We start from the raw sequence: 14,171 nt of genomic DNA, 5'->3' as shown, positions 1-14,171 counted from the left end.
GAGCCGCAGTTTGCTGACCCCTGGCGGCTCTTCCGTCTCAAAAGTTTGCCAACCCCTGGTCTAGACTGTGCCAAGCATTTTGAAAAATTACGTCCTCATCCTCACAACAGTGCTATAGTTGTAGGTATTATTACTTCCTCATTTTACAGATGAGGAAACCCACTCAAAGAGGCAAGTGATTTATCAAAGGTCACCCACTCGTAGGTGACCCAAATATGAAACCCAAATATGGACAATTTAGAGGAAAAGTGCCATCACACTGCGAACTTGCTGAAGGCATAGTGAGGGAGGTGTCTTAATCATTTTTGTATCCCTACCTTCCTAGTACTGTACTTGACACACAGGGGGCACTCAATAAATAATTGCTAAAAGCTGAATGAAGTGTTTGGTCATTAGCGCTTAGGAAAGAACGGGACTAGTTTCAAATTCAACAAACTTAGATTGAGGGCCATTCTGTTCATAATGTGTTACAGTAGGATTGCAAGGGATGAAAACATTAAATTAGACCTGGCCTCAGCTTCCCACGAACTGTCAAGGTCATAAACGTCTTTCTTCAAAGAAAAGAAACTGCAAGCCCTTGTTTGGACGGAAGAAAGGTAAGATTTTTTTTTTTAAACTGTTGCTGATTCCCATTTTTTCCCCCGGATGATAAACAACAGAAAGAGAACAGTCACCCGAGTACTGAAGCTGGGCTCTAAAAATATCCTCTGACGTAGAAACCTTCCTCTTTTTCATTATCCCAAGGGTTTGGGGGAAGAGAGAGAACAAACTCCTTTAACAATCTTTTAATGAGCATCTGCGGTTCTCATTACAGGAAACGGAACATGGGAAACACTAGAACAGTGGGTGGGATAATTAAAATGAATAAATAAATAAACTGGACTGAGAGTTTGGATTATATCCTAGCAACCACAGTATCTCCACAGTACTTAGCACATCTCACACGCTCATTAAATGATGGTTTAATGAAGATGCAGTGTGGCACAATGGTTTGCGGCAGTCGCGGAAAAAACCCACGTGGCCGTATTTACCTTTTGGGATCAGGTGATCCTCCGTGCCCAACCCTGTCAATCCGCCGGCCACACTCCAGGGCTAGAGGGAATTCGAAGTAACAAAATGTGATTGGGTATCTTGTGAGCACGTGGTCCCCTATACCTCTTTTCTATTGGTGAACAGCTCCTGGCCCTACCTCAGCTCCACCCAGACTCAGGCCCCGCCTCTCCTGGGCGTAGGCCCCAGCCAGCGCAGGCGCAGTGGTTGGTAATGTTTGCCTGAGGTGGCGGCCCACGGAGGTGCGCACGTGGTGCGCTCTTTTCCTGAGGGAGAACCCCGTGGGACAGTGTGGGCAGGTGGAGTGTGAAAAGGTGGCGATAGGCCTTTTGAGCTCCTTGTGCTCTTCCCGCTCCAAACTCTTTGGAGTGTACTTTCTCTTCCAATAATGGCCCTCGAGCCACTCTACTGCTCAGGCCCACTTTTCCTTCTTTGAAATGTACTTTTTCTTTTAATAAACTGCTTTTTAACCACTTAAAAAAAAAAAAAAGAAAAGGTGGCGAACACCCACGGGTGTGATGTTTCCGGCCGTGTTCACCCCTCTCCGGGTCTCTCACCCGCTGCGCACACGCTCCTTTTCCCCCAGCTCCCCCTGCCAGTTTCCGGTTGGTAACTCCATAGCTTTTATTCCGGGGACCGGGGAGGGCCAGAGGGGGCCTGGAAAGTGGGGTGTTGGGAATCAAAGTGGGGAAGAGAAGGAAGAAAGGCCAAGGAGAGAGGCGAGTGAATTTTGGGCGGAGCAAAGGGCCTTTGGGTGGTCCCAAGTCCCCTGAATCCCACCCCCCACTTTCAAGAGGAAAAAAAAATGGTGAAGGGATTTGCAGGTCTGACCTTCATGCTTTTGCGTTTGTTGTTCCCTGCGTTTGGGATGCTTCCTGTTTCCCGCCTGGTGAATGCCTACCTGTTCATCTTACAGGCCTAGCTTGGGTCACTTGTGGAAGTTTCTTGAGCCTTGCCTTTCTTCCCTCCCAAAGTACAGTTGCTCAGTTACCCCACCGGGTTTCTGCAGCATTAACGAGAGAGGGAGCTCAGAACTGGACGAACCAGGTTTGATTACTGGCCTGATCACCCTAGGAGACATGTGGGCAAGTTACATGAGCTTCAGGATCCTTTCAAAAGAAATAACGGTACGCAGATCATAAGGTTGGTTGTGGGAATTAGGTGAATCAATGCATTGTAAAATGCATCGTACAGTGCTGCTTCTGTAGTAAATGTTTAATAAAGACTATTTTCCCAAGGGAAAGGAGAAGGAAGGCTATTCACTTTATTTTCTTTAGAAAGGCTTAAAAAGACAAACAGGTACACAAAAAGAAATGTGGCTCTGGGGAAGACTCCTGTGAATCTAGTTAAAAGAGTAAATAGGGCACAAAGGTTGGGCAGATATGGTGGCTTCCTTTCCCACCATCCCACTCTCCTCCTGTACCCTAGTTATAATGGCTGACATTTCATTACTGTGTGCTAGGCATTGCTGTGAGCTTCACATGCATGGTTACCTTGTTTAATCTTCATAACAGTCCAATGAGGTAGCTACTATCCTCATTTATAGAAAAGACTGAAGATAAAACAACTTGCCCAAGTTCACCTAACTAGTAAGTAGCAAGAAATGGATGGAAATCCAAGTCTGTCTGTACCCTGAGAGTTTCAATTCCATGCCATATTCCTGTTCTAATAAATTAAGAGGGGGAAAAAAACCCAGTTTTATTTCTTGGATGAGTTTTAATTTTTTTCTTCATGAAGTAGAATTTGTTTTGTGAGAAAAAGAAGTAAAAATCTGCATCTTAGAGCACCATCTTGAATCTCAAGAAGGATAATATATCTGGAATTAACTATATCTGGTGGCAACCTCTGCTATTCCCAGGAGCAGGGTGACCAACTCTTGATTTTATTTAGCACTGAAAAGTCCTGCATCTCAGGAAACCCCTTAGTACTGGGCAATCTGGGACAGCTGGTCATGGTCACCTGGCCTAGGAGTATTGAATTTCTTTCTTTTTTAATTGAGGAGCAGTGTGTTTTTCCAGGACCCGTCAGCTCCAAGTCAAGTAGTTGTTTCAACCTAGTTGTGGAGGGCGCAGCTCAGTGGCCCATGTGGAGATGAAACCAGCAACCTTGGTGTTACGAGCACTGCGCTCTAACCACCTGAGCTAACCAGCCGCCCCAGTGTTGAATTTCTTATTGGTCCTTCCTTTGATCCTCTTAGGAAAAGTTCAGCATTCACTGAAGACTGACCTTTATGCACGCCCAAGCATCTCTTGCGGGGTTAATTCTTATTGAGCTAATGTGTTGTAAAATGCTTCACAAGCTGCTTTGGGTATTGTGTGCTCACTAAATGCTATTATTTAAGGGAGAGGTGAGAGAAGGATATTCAATTTATGACAGCAGAAGAAAGAAAATAGGAGTTAGTGGGAAGGAGGTTTCAAGTCTTATGTACCCGTTAGCCTTTGTAACGCCTACTTACTGAAACTGTGATAGCAGAGCAGAATTGTGGAAGCACCTGAGGAAGAGGATGACCAAAAGTTACGCCCAAAACTCAGCTTACGCCATTAGACCCATGTAAGCAGGGTAGTGACAATCCGGTAACGCCTGCTTGTAGATGTTATTCAAACCGAGGGCACTCAGTGGGTTAGGAACTGCCATGCTGGTGGAAAGCTAAAGGTGTAAAGTAAGGAGACATGAGAAACAGCTTCAGGAAATACCACGTTCCTCCTGAAACAAATTTTTTTGGAAAGAATTCTATCTCAGGTGGAAATATGAACAAAAGGAACATTCCTAAGGCCCTCAAGACTTGGTTTCGTGAATTGTGCCAGCATTAGGTGATGAAACAGCCTGCCTTCTCTCCCTGGCAACCTAATCTCTCTACTGCCCACCACATTAACCATTCCTGGTCTCCTTGGCCAGGTGTACTGCTAGCTTCTGCTGCTACTTCAGGCTGACTTCTTTCTAACCATAATCTTCAGACATATGAGAAGCATTGTTGTGTAAAAAGAAAAGAACTGGGAGGAAAATCTACTTGGATTCCAGACCTGGCTCTGAAACTATGGACTGTGGCCTTAGGTAAATCTGGATCTTAGTTTCCTCAAAAATGAAGGTGGGATGGGCTAAATTTTCTCTCATCCTGTCATTCCATGCATGGCTCGGTGACATTTGCTGGTAGAGAATAAGCGGGGGAGAAATAGCACATCCCCCGTGAGCCACTTGAGGGAAAGAGGTTTTATCTTTGGAACCTTAGTACCTTCATCTATAGTGTTGTCAGTAACCATTTGTGAGATTTGTGGATGAGAATGGCTCGAGATTCAAAAGACCCAGATTTGAATACAATTATTGTTACCGACTCTGGATGACTGAGTAAATCCAGCTCGGCCCAAAGCACCTTAGGATCTCCGTCTGCAAAACAATTGGCATGAGATTTCCAACAACCTTATGAGCAAGGTTTTTGGCTGTGAGCAAACCTACAGTTGTAGAGGTGAAAAAGAAGTCTTTGTGTTTTCAAGATCGTGGGTTATCCCAGTTAACTGAAATGTGCTTCCTAGGCAGCTGCAGGATGAACATTTATTGCTTGCCCTACTTGTAGACAAAAGACTACCCCGGAATAGGCTGTGATTCTTTCATCCGCTTCACCTTTTGATGAGATTGTACAGAAAGCTTTAGCCTGGTACAGTGATTCTTCCTGGCTAACACAGTAATCAAACAAGTCTTGCTGCTTCTCTCAGCAGAAACAAATCAATTTAAGATCCCACTTGGGAATTCACTGTTTCCTCTCTACAGACCAGGTTCAAGGCAGGTGTCTCATTCTGGCAGAAACCCTTAGAGAACCATGTCATAAAGCCCCATTTGCTTTTAGCTGATTAAAAAATAGAAACATACTGCCCACATACATGGTGAGCTATTTAAAAAATGATTCCCTTAATTTCTTGGTTAATAAATTCATTCATAGCATTGTTCATCTTTTCAAAAAAATATATTACACCAGTTCAGTGAAAGACATTTAACTATTTGGAATTATAAATGAAGTCACTTCCTTCTCCCCTTACCTCCCACATTAGTGAGATCCCTAGGTTAGCACTCTAGAGACCATTCCAGCCTCCATATTTCCTGGGCTATTTCTTCTGCCGGTGAGATAAAAAGGAAGTGAAAGCACTTTTCCTATCAGGAGAAGCTGCTGCTTTGAAACAAGTCTTTCTTCAAGGACAAATCTCATCAGCCTGAAGATCTTAACTCCTTGGCTTTGAAACCTGCCGTTCACAGATGGGCTGGCAAAGAAACGTTGGTTTGCTGCCCTCTACAGGCTGCACTCCGTGAGCTTCCATAGAGGAAGAAGGGATGGAATCCTTAGGGATCTGAAAAGAAATGAAACGAGTTAATGCCAAAATAAGCAGAGAGTTGGGTGGGGAGGAAAAATTGGGAACATCAACCTACCATTCAAACAAATATAGCATTTAGGACATGTAAATATGGCCACTATATATTGTTGAGTGAAATAGGATGTAATGAAATAGTATGGCTCAATTTTTGTAAAAACAGATTTAGTTATACCAGAACATTACACTTTGGTTATCTCAGTGGTGGGATTTTGGTTAATTTGTATTATATTCTTTTTACTTATCTGTATCATTTAAACGTTCTACAATAAATATGTATTATTCTAGTAATAAGAAACTAGTTAAAAAGTAGTTGTGCCAAGGGGACTTCTTTTTTTTCTTCTTCTAATTTTATTGGGAACAGTGTGTTTTTCCAGGACCCATCAGCTCCAAGTCAAGTAGTTGTTTCAATCTAGTTGTGGAGGGCACAACTCAGTGGCCCATGTGGGGATCGAATCGGCAACCTTGGTATTATGAGCCTGCGCTCTAGCCAACTGAGCTAACCAGCCGCCCCCCCCCAAGGGGACTTCTTGCATGCTGAATGTTCTGTTCCTTGATCTAGATGCTGTAGGTCTTCATAGAGCTGCTCACTTTTTTTTTTAGCTGAGCCATCCTGCCACCTATTGGCAGCTCAGCGGCAGCTCAGCTCGGGCCGGGAATCAAACCGGCGACCCTGTTGCTCAGCGCTCGCACTCTGAGCGAGCTCTTAATCAACTGAGCCAGTCGGCCGGCCCTAAGAGCTGCCCACTTATGATACATGCACTTCTCTGTACATATAGTTCAATTAAAAAGTGGTTGTTACAGGAACTCTTATTGCTGGTGGGAATGCAAATTGCACAGCCATTTTGGAAGACAGTTTGGCAGTTTCTAACAAAATGAAACATTTATCACACGATCCAGCAATCTCACTCCTTGGTATTTATCCAAATGAGTTGAAAACTTATGTCCACACAAAAACTTGCACAAAAGATGTTTATAACAGCTTTATTTAAAATTGCCAAAAACTTGGAAGCAACCAAGATGTCCTTCAGTAGGTGAATGATAAATACTGTGTGCGTGTACAGGGGCAAAGAAGCATATGAGGACTCTCCATTTTTCTGCTCAATTCTGTGAACCTAAAACTGCTCTAAAAAATAAAGTCTATTTAAAAAAGTGGTTGTACTTTTCTAGGAATATACTAAAAACAAATTGTACATGTTACATGAAGAAATTGTATGGTATGTGAATTAAATCTGAGTAAAGCCTATTTATATTTCTAAGTGGTTGTACTCACAAATTAAAATAAAGTACTGACACATGCTACAATATGGATGAACCTTGAAAACATTATGCTAGGCAGAGAAGCCAGGCACAAAAGGCTACCTACTATATGAAATATCTAGAATAGGTAGAAACAGAAAGATTAGTTGTTGCCAGGAACTTGGGGGTGGGGGTGGCGGATGGGGAATGACTGCTGATGGATACAGGTTTCCTCTTGATGTGATGAAAATGTTCTGGAATTAGATAGTGGTAACCAGGTTATGTACAACTTTGTGAATGTACTAAAAACAAGTTACCTATATACTTTGGAAGGGTGAACTTTATGGTGTATGAATTATACCTCAATAAAGCTGTTATTTTTAAGAAACGGAAACAAGTTATGGCAGAGATTTTAGAACATTGTTTTAAATTGCCATGTGCCTGGAATTTGAAAATCATACTCTTTCAAACAATATAGCTTAATGGACATTAGAACACTAAGAATGGCCATACATTAAGAAGCCACCTTCTGGGCCGGCCAAGTGGCTCAGTTGGTTAAGAGCTCGCTCAAGAGTGCAAGCTCTTTGCCGGCGACAAAGTGTAGGCTGCAGCCCCTGCTGCAGTGGGTTGCCATGGGCTACCATGTGTAGCCAGCAGCCAGCATGAGCAGCCCTCAAGCCGCCGTGAACGGCCGTCCAGAAGCTGGAGACTGATCTGCCTCACCCAGGAAGAGCGCAATGACGGTGCCAACTTGGGCCAGTGAAGCAACGTCCTCCACAACTAGACTGAAGAACAAAAGGACAGCAACTTGTCTGTTCCCCTTCCCCCAATTCCCCAGTAAAAATCTTTAAAAAAAAAAAAAGAGTGCAAGCTCTGAGCAACAGTGGTTTGATGCCCGGCCCGAGCTGAGCTGCCAACAGGTGGCAGGATGGCTCAGCTAAAAAAAAACACACAAAAAAACCACCTTCTAGATTTTGTCAGTGTTCTCAGTTGAATGGGCACTGGCATCTGATATCTGAAGGCATTTACCTTCAGCAGCAGGATACAAGTGACAGTCCCAGCTCCCGGCTCTGGAACACCAGACCGTGGTCAGCGTGGGTCTATTAAAGGCAGCAGCTCCCCACAACGCGAGTCCAGTTTCAGGCACGCCAAGTCATCCGACCGTGTGGGCCCAATATTCAGTATGGCAATTGGTAGCTTCTTCTCCCGTGCAGTGAGGATAAACCTGTAACCAGAGTACACCTGTACAAGGAGGAGACACAGGTAAGAGACCTCCAGATGCAGGAGGACATAAACCAAGTAGGAAGCATCTCCGGGGCAGTTACCAGCCTGAGCAAGTCAGTACCTGCAAGGACGACCCCACCACCAACAGAGAGTCGGCTTCTTTGACGCGCCTGTGCACAAAGTCGACCTTGTCAGGGTTCACGGTGCCCCCGAAGAAAACGACATCTGGTTTCAGAGGGCCTCCGCATCGAGCGCAGGATGGGACCTGAAAGCTCTGTACCTGCTCCTCCGTGAGAAAGACATCACCATCAGGAGCCAGGCCCTGGGCCTCAGCACTCCAGGTGGGGTTCAGGGCTTCAAAGCGCTCCTGCAGCACCCGGCGGGCGGTCTGCTCACCGCAATGCAAGCAGAGGACCCTGAAACCAAAGAGGGGACCCGCTGAATGGTCTGTCCTGGGGAGGCACAAAGTGGCCAGAAATGTTTAAACACCCAACCATTTTTCAGCCCCTCCATCATCGCTTCCTTGTCCTAACACCCCCAGTTTTTCCCCCATTTTAGGAACACCTTCTCATGACCTCTTTAGCTACTGCTGTTTCTCAGCTTCCTTCCACTGCCAACCTTCTGAAATGAGTTCTCTCTCTCTCTCTCCACACACACACACACACACACACACACACACACACACACACACACACACACACACACACAACGTTTCCTTACTACACGCTCCCTGCTTAACCTGCGGTCAGCTCATTTTTATCCTTAACACGACTGCAAATTCTTTACCAAATGATTTCCTTAGTGCCCAAACCAGTTTTCCCCTCCATTCTCTGCTGTCCTCATTGGCTGTAATTGTCACTAACCATCACCATCCTCTCTTTAAAACACTCCCCTTGATCATTTGTGACACGGTACTTTCTGGTTCTCTTGTCACCTATCTAATCAAGAGAACATGAGCTCCATGAATGCAAGAACTTTGAGTCTTGTCCTCTGGAGACACCACTGCTCTTGACCACCACTCTATGCCCACCATCTACAACGGTGCCCACTACGTAGCTATTGAAAGAGAGAACAAAAGATTGTTCAGTTGGTTCCCCCTCTGCTCCTCAATCCTCCAGCTTGTTTTCTTTCTATGTTCATAACCTTGGGGACACTCCATTTTCACTGCCTCAATGCCTCTGTGCTAATGGTTTCCTCCTCTGCATAAGACTCCACTCCTGCTCTTGCTCCCAAGCTCAAGTCCAATTCCAAGTCTTGACTGTCTGTTCAAGTTTACCCTCTGTCTTCAACCACTCCTCCCCCACTTCTCCATCACCATCACCATCATTTCTCCAGTTACTTGGGCTGAAACGTTTGGAAAAACTCGTTACTCCTTTTTATCTGGTCAACCATCAAATTACGTTGCTTTTTTTGTTATTTTTACTTAAAAGCCCCCCTCTGAAATGACAAGAAGTCTTGGATTTGTTATAAAATATTTAATAGAGGTAAGTAAAGAAGGGATAAAGTTGACATAAAATTTTTGAATCTGGGTGATGGTATAGGGGAATTCATTACACTATTCTCTTTACTATTGTGGGTGTTTGAAATTTTCATCATCATAAAAAAAACCCAAAACGTTTTAAATAGACCCATAGACATCATTAATAGTCTCATTTACTCTCGCTCCCCTGATGTCACCTTAGTCTGGGTCTTTTGGGCTGACCCTGAGCTCTTTCTAATCCTGTCTAGCCTTCCTCAAATGCTATTTTTATCATGTTGTTTTCTTGCTCAGAAACCACTAATAGACCCCTTTGGTCTCTCACAACAGACCCAAATTGCCCTGCGTGATTTTCAGATGCATCCATGAGTTGGGTCTAGCTTTTCCAGACATCCGACTTCATACTAGTCTGGAGGCCAGACCCGACTACTCTGGGCTCTACAAATTCCTTTCATTCAGAAAGCCCTCTTTCCCCTCCTTTGCCTAGGCAAGCCTGAGCCAGTCTCAACCCCCACCTTACCCATAAAAGCTTTCCTCATTTCTCCAATCTTTACTAAATCTCTGTTTCTCTAAACTTGTAAAGCACGTCTATCAAGGAGCACACGTTAACAATTGTGTGGAGTTGTCGTTAAACATGTTATTTTTGGGTCTCCCCAAACAAATGACAAAGTTCTCACGGATAAAGTAGACCATGTTTTATATTTTGGTTTTGATCCCTCCACACCACCAAGTAGCACACCAGTACACACCACGTGTTGCTGACACCCAATAAATATTTTACGATTGGCAGGAGGATCTCTGGGGCTTACAAGATAAGGAAATAGTCTCGAATTAGCTACAAGTTATTGGCAGGGCCACATGCATTCATTCCATCAATATCTGCTGGATTCTGACTATACGCCAGGCTATCCTGTGTTCTGCGTGTCTAGGCACCAGATGCAGCAGTTTGTAGCAAAGGCTGTTAGTGCTCTGCTCGTCGTCCCCTCAGGACACCTAGAGTCCACTGCACACAGTTCTCTTTGAAACAACTTCCTGTGGCCAAGGAAGCCTTCTCTGGAGGAGCAGGGTCAGCGTCAGGGAGTCAATTCCCCAAGAGTGACCTTTGACCACTGAGGGGTGGGAGATGGTAGATAAACACCCCAGCTTCCTTCACTTTCAGTGAGACAATTCTGAATCATCCTCTAGACCAGGGGTCTGCAAACTGCGGCTCGCGAGCCACATGCGGCTCTCTGGGTACGTTCCATCTCAAAAGTTTGCCGACCCCTGGAAGAGCCCATCCTGTCCCTCAGAACAATTTAAAAATTATTCGAGAGCCATAAATATATTTTTACAGAATCACCATTATGTGAATAATATCCTATAAAAATTTTATAAATGAAACTATGATAGTTTTATTTTCATTTTAAATTTTATACTTCAGAGCCACATGTATGTACCCAAAGAGCCGCATGTGGCTCGCGAGCCGCAGTTTGCAGACTCCTGGCGGCTCTTCTGTCTCAAAAGTTTGCCGACCCCTGGGCTAGACATTCAGAGGGCCCCTCCCTGGATGGAGCTCCAGCTGCCCACAGTAGTAACCTTTCTTGGCTTTCCTCCCTTCTCTATTTCACTTCCCCACTCCCTAAGTTTGCTGGGATCAACTCCAAAATAAATAACTTGCTCCCAAATCCCTTTCTCAAGGTCTAACGAAGACAACAGTGACCAAGACGGCCAAGGTCCCAGCTCTTATGGAGCACATATTTCTGTGTTCAAACCGTTTAGACCTTCCTGCACCTGTGCATGGATCCGTGGAGCTCTGTCAGGCGCCGACTACCCGCCTTGGTGTGCAAGGCATCCACATTTTGGGTCACCAGCCAGTGCAGCTTTCCGAGTCTCTCCCAGTTGCTCAAAGCCCAGTGTGCAGCGTTAGGCTGATGGGAGGAGAACTGAGGCCAGCCCACAAAGTTTCTCGCCCAGTACCGCTGGCGGATTGGAGCACTCCGTACAAAGTCCCCATGCTGGATGGGCCTCCGGTCAGTGCGGGCATAAAGTCCCACCTTTTCTGACCTGTAGTCTGGGATCCCCGACTCGGTGGAGATTCCTGCCCCCGTCATCACTAGGAGTCTCTTGGAAAGGGTGATGAAGCGCTGTAATTCTTTGACCTTCTCAGGGTCCACAGGAGGACTGGGTGGCACAAATAACCCAATGGATGCATGTGAGCACTGCCGGCTGAGGTTCACCATCCAAAGGCCTTTCGCTGCCCTGAAAGTCAACCCACAGCTCATCCTCATTCTAGAGAGAAAGAAACTTCATGTGAGAAACCAACTGATTGATTGACTGATTGACTGAGGTATAATGGACATATAACTTATTAGTTTCAGGTGTACAACATAATGATTCCATGTTTGTACATAATGTGAAATGATCACCACAATAAGTCTAGTTACATCTGTCAGCACAGCTACAAAAATTTTTTTTTCTTGTGATAAGGACTTTTAAGTTTTCCTCTCTTAGCAACTTTCAAATATGCAATACAGTATTATGAATTCTAGTCACCAGGCTGTACATTATATCCCCATGACTTACTTATTTCGTAACTGGAATTTTATACCTTTTGAGCATCTTCACCCATTTCCCCCACCTCCCAAACCCCACCTCTGGCAACCACCAATCTGTTCTTTTATCTGTGAGCTTGGGGTTTGTTTTGTTTTGTTTTTTTAGAAACTGGTTTTTAAAAACAAAGGTGAACGTCAACTGATAAATGGATAAACAAAATGTGGTCTATCCACACAATGGAATGTTTTTCAGCTACAAGAATGAATGAAATTCTGATATATGCTACAATATAGATAAACACTGAAAACATTATGTTTGGGGCAGCCTGTTAGCTCAGTTGGTTAGAAAGCAGTGCTCATAATACCAAGGTTGCCGGTTCAAACCCCACATGGGCCACTTAGATGCGCCCTCCACAACTAGATTGAAACAACTACTTGACTTGGAGCTGATGGCTTCTGGAAAAACACACTTAAAACAAACATAAAAAAAAACCCATTATGATACGTGTAAGAAGCCAGTAACAAAAGGGCAAATATAAGATTCCACTTATATGAAATGCCCAGAATTGACAAAGCTATAGTGACAGAGAGTAGATTAGTAGTTTCCAGGAACTGGAGAAAGGGAGAATATATCAGGACTTTGTTCCTTTTTATAGCTGAAAAACAAACATAGGATCTAGGCATTGGGCATCAACAGCTGCTAATATTATAAAAATAAAGGATCAGAATTAGGAGACTTTTGATGGAAGAGCACATCGCACCACTCAAGATGTCTTGGCAAAAAAATTGAACTTGACTCTGATCAAGTCTCTAAAGCTAATTAACAATCATAGGAAATACAGAGCCCAAAGCAATGTGTTACGATACCATTTGTCAATCAGCAAAATCCAGACTATGGGAAACTCTACAGGACAGACAAATCAGTATCTCCAGCCAATAAATTGCAAGAGATAGAGATACAGAGATATGAAGGGGAATTTATAGATGAAAAGAGATTTAAAGACCAATCAATTGTAATATCTAGGCCTTATTTGGATCCTGATGCAAACAAACTTTTAAAATGACATGTATAAGACAATTGGAAAATTAAACATTAACTGGATGTTTGATATTAAGAAACTACTAATTTTTAAATGTATGACGAATAGTACTGTGAACTTTAAAAAAGTCCTCATCCTACAGTTACCTACTGAAATATTTGGATGAAATGATATATCTTGAAGGATTTGCTTCACAATCATACGAGGGTGGTAGAGTAGATAGGAGTATATAAATGGAACGAGTTTAACCAAGAGTTGTTAATTATTGAAGCTGGGTGATGGGTCCATAGATGGGGGTTCATTATATTATCCTATCTCCACAATAAAAAAATTTTTTAAAAATAATTCCTTAGACGAATGTGTGGACTGTAGATGTCCCAGTATGCCCAGGACGGTGGTAGTGCAGAAATGCCAAAAGCCATGAGATGAAGGAAGATGATTCTATCTTTTGAATATTTTGAAAGCTTAACAGATATCAGAAAAGCGAGAAGAAAAAAAAGAAATAGAGAAGTTTGAAGAGAAGCTAAAATGTGGAATGCTTTACCTTAAAAGAAGACTAAACTCCAATATCTGGACCATATCAGCAGTCAGATACTGTTTGGAGAAAACGTATGTGAATTTAAATGGACAAAGTTAATAAGGGCAGGTAACTTAAAAGTATACCTCCCTCAGACCAGCCAAGTGGCTCATTGGTTAAGAATTGGCTTGGGAGCACGAGCTCTGAGCAGCAGGGTCACCAGTTTGGATCCCATATGGGCCAGTGATGCTGCGCCCTCTACAGCTAAGATGGTGAACAACAGCTCGACCTGGAGCTGGGCTGCCCTGAGTTGCCGGCGATAGCATAGGATGCACTGGGGCTGCAGTGGGCTGCCATAAAGCTACCATGAGTGGCCGGCAGCCAGCATGAGCAGCCGGCAGCCAGCATGAGCAGCCGGCAGCCATAGTGAGCTGCTGTGAGTCACTGTGAACAGCCGTCCAATGGCTGGTGACCTATCTGCCTCAGCCGGGAAGAGTGCAATGATCACAATACCAACATGGGCCAGTGAAGCGACATCCTCCACAACTAGACTGAAGAATAAAAGGACAACAACTTGTCTGTTCCCCTTCCCCGATTCCCCAATGCTGTTCCCCTCCCCCAATTCCCCAATAAAATCTTTAAAAAAAAAACACAAAAAAACCAAACAAGGGACTCTAAAAAACTTTATTTAAAACAGGGAAGGTGAGGGCCGGCCGAGTGGCGCGATGGTTAAGAACT

The 14,171-nt window shown here is 44.0% G+C and overlaps 1 protein-coding gene across 5 annotated transcripts in view; it reads right to left on the bottom strand.

The window, feature by feature from the left end:
* Window positions 1–3,142: 3,142 nt before the first annotated feature.
* SIRT4 (sirtuin 4) overlaps window positions 3,143–14,171 on the bottom strand; it is a 16,434-nt gene continuing 5,405 nt past the window's right edge. For 4 of the 5 annotated variants that reach the window (XM_019649050.1, XM_019649048.1, XM_019649046.1 and 1 more), the window contains 4 exons: window positions 11,116–11,613; window positions 7,990–8,284; window positions 7,674–7,886; window positions 3,143–5,384 (listed from right to left, as the gene is read on the bottom strand). In XM_019649050.1, the coding sequence (XP_019504595.1) occupies window positions 7,734–7,886; window positions 7,990–8,284; window positions 11,116–11,612 (945 nt within the window). In that variant the 5' untranslated portion in view covers window position 11,613 and the 3' untranslated portion in view covers window positions 3,143–5,384; window positions 7,674–7,733. Of the gene's footprint in view, window positions 5,385–7,673; window positions 7,887–7,989; window positions 8,285–11,115; window positions 11,614–13,460; window positions 13,511–14,171 lie in introns of all 5 variants that reach the window. The other variant, XM_019649045.1, reaches the window with a different exon arrangement.

The sequence above is a fragment of the Hipposideros armiger genome, unplaced genomic scaffold (assembly GCF_001890085.2).
Source record: "Hipposideros armiger isolate ML-2016 unplaced genomic scaffold, ASM189008v1 scaffold_129, whole genome shotgun sequence".
NCBI classification, from domain to species: Eukaryota; Metazoa; Chordata; class Mammalia; order Chiroptera; family Hipposideridae; genus Hipposideros; species Hipposideros armiger.
This window is presented reverse-complemented; position numbering and strand designations above follow the sequence as displayed.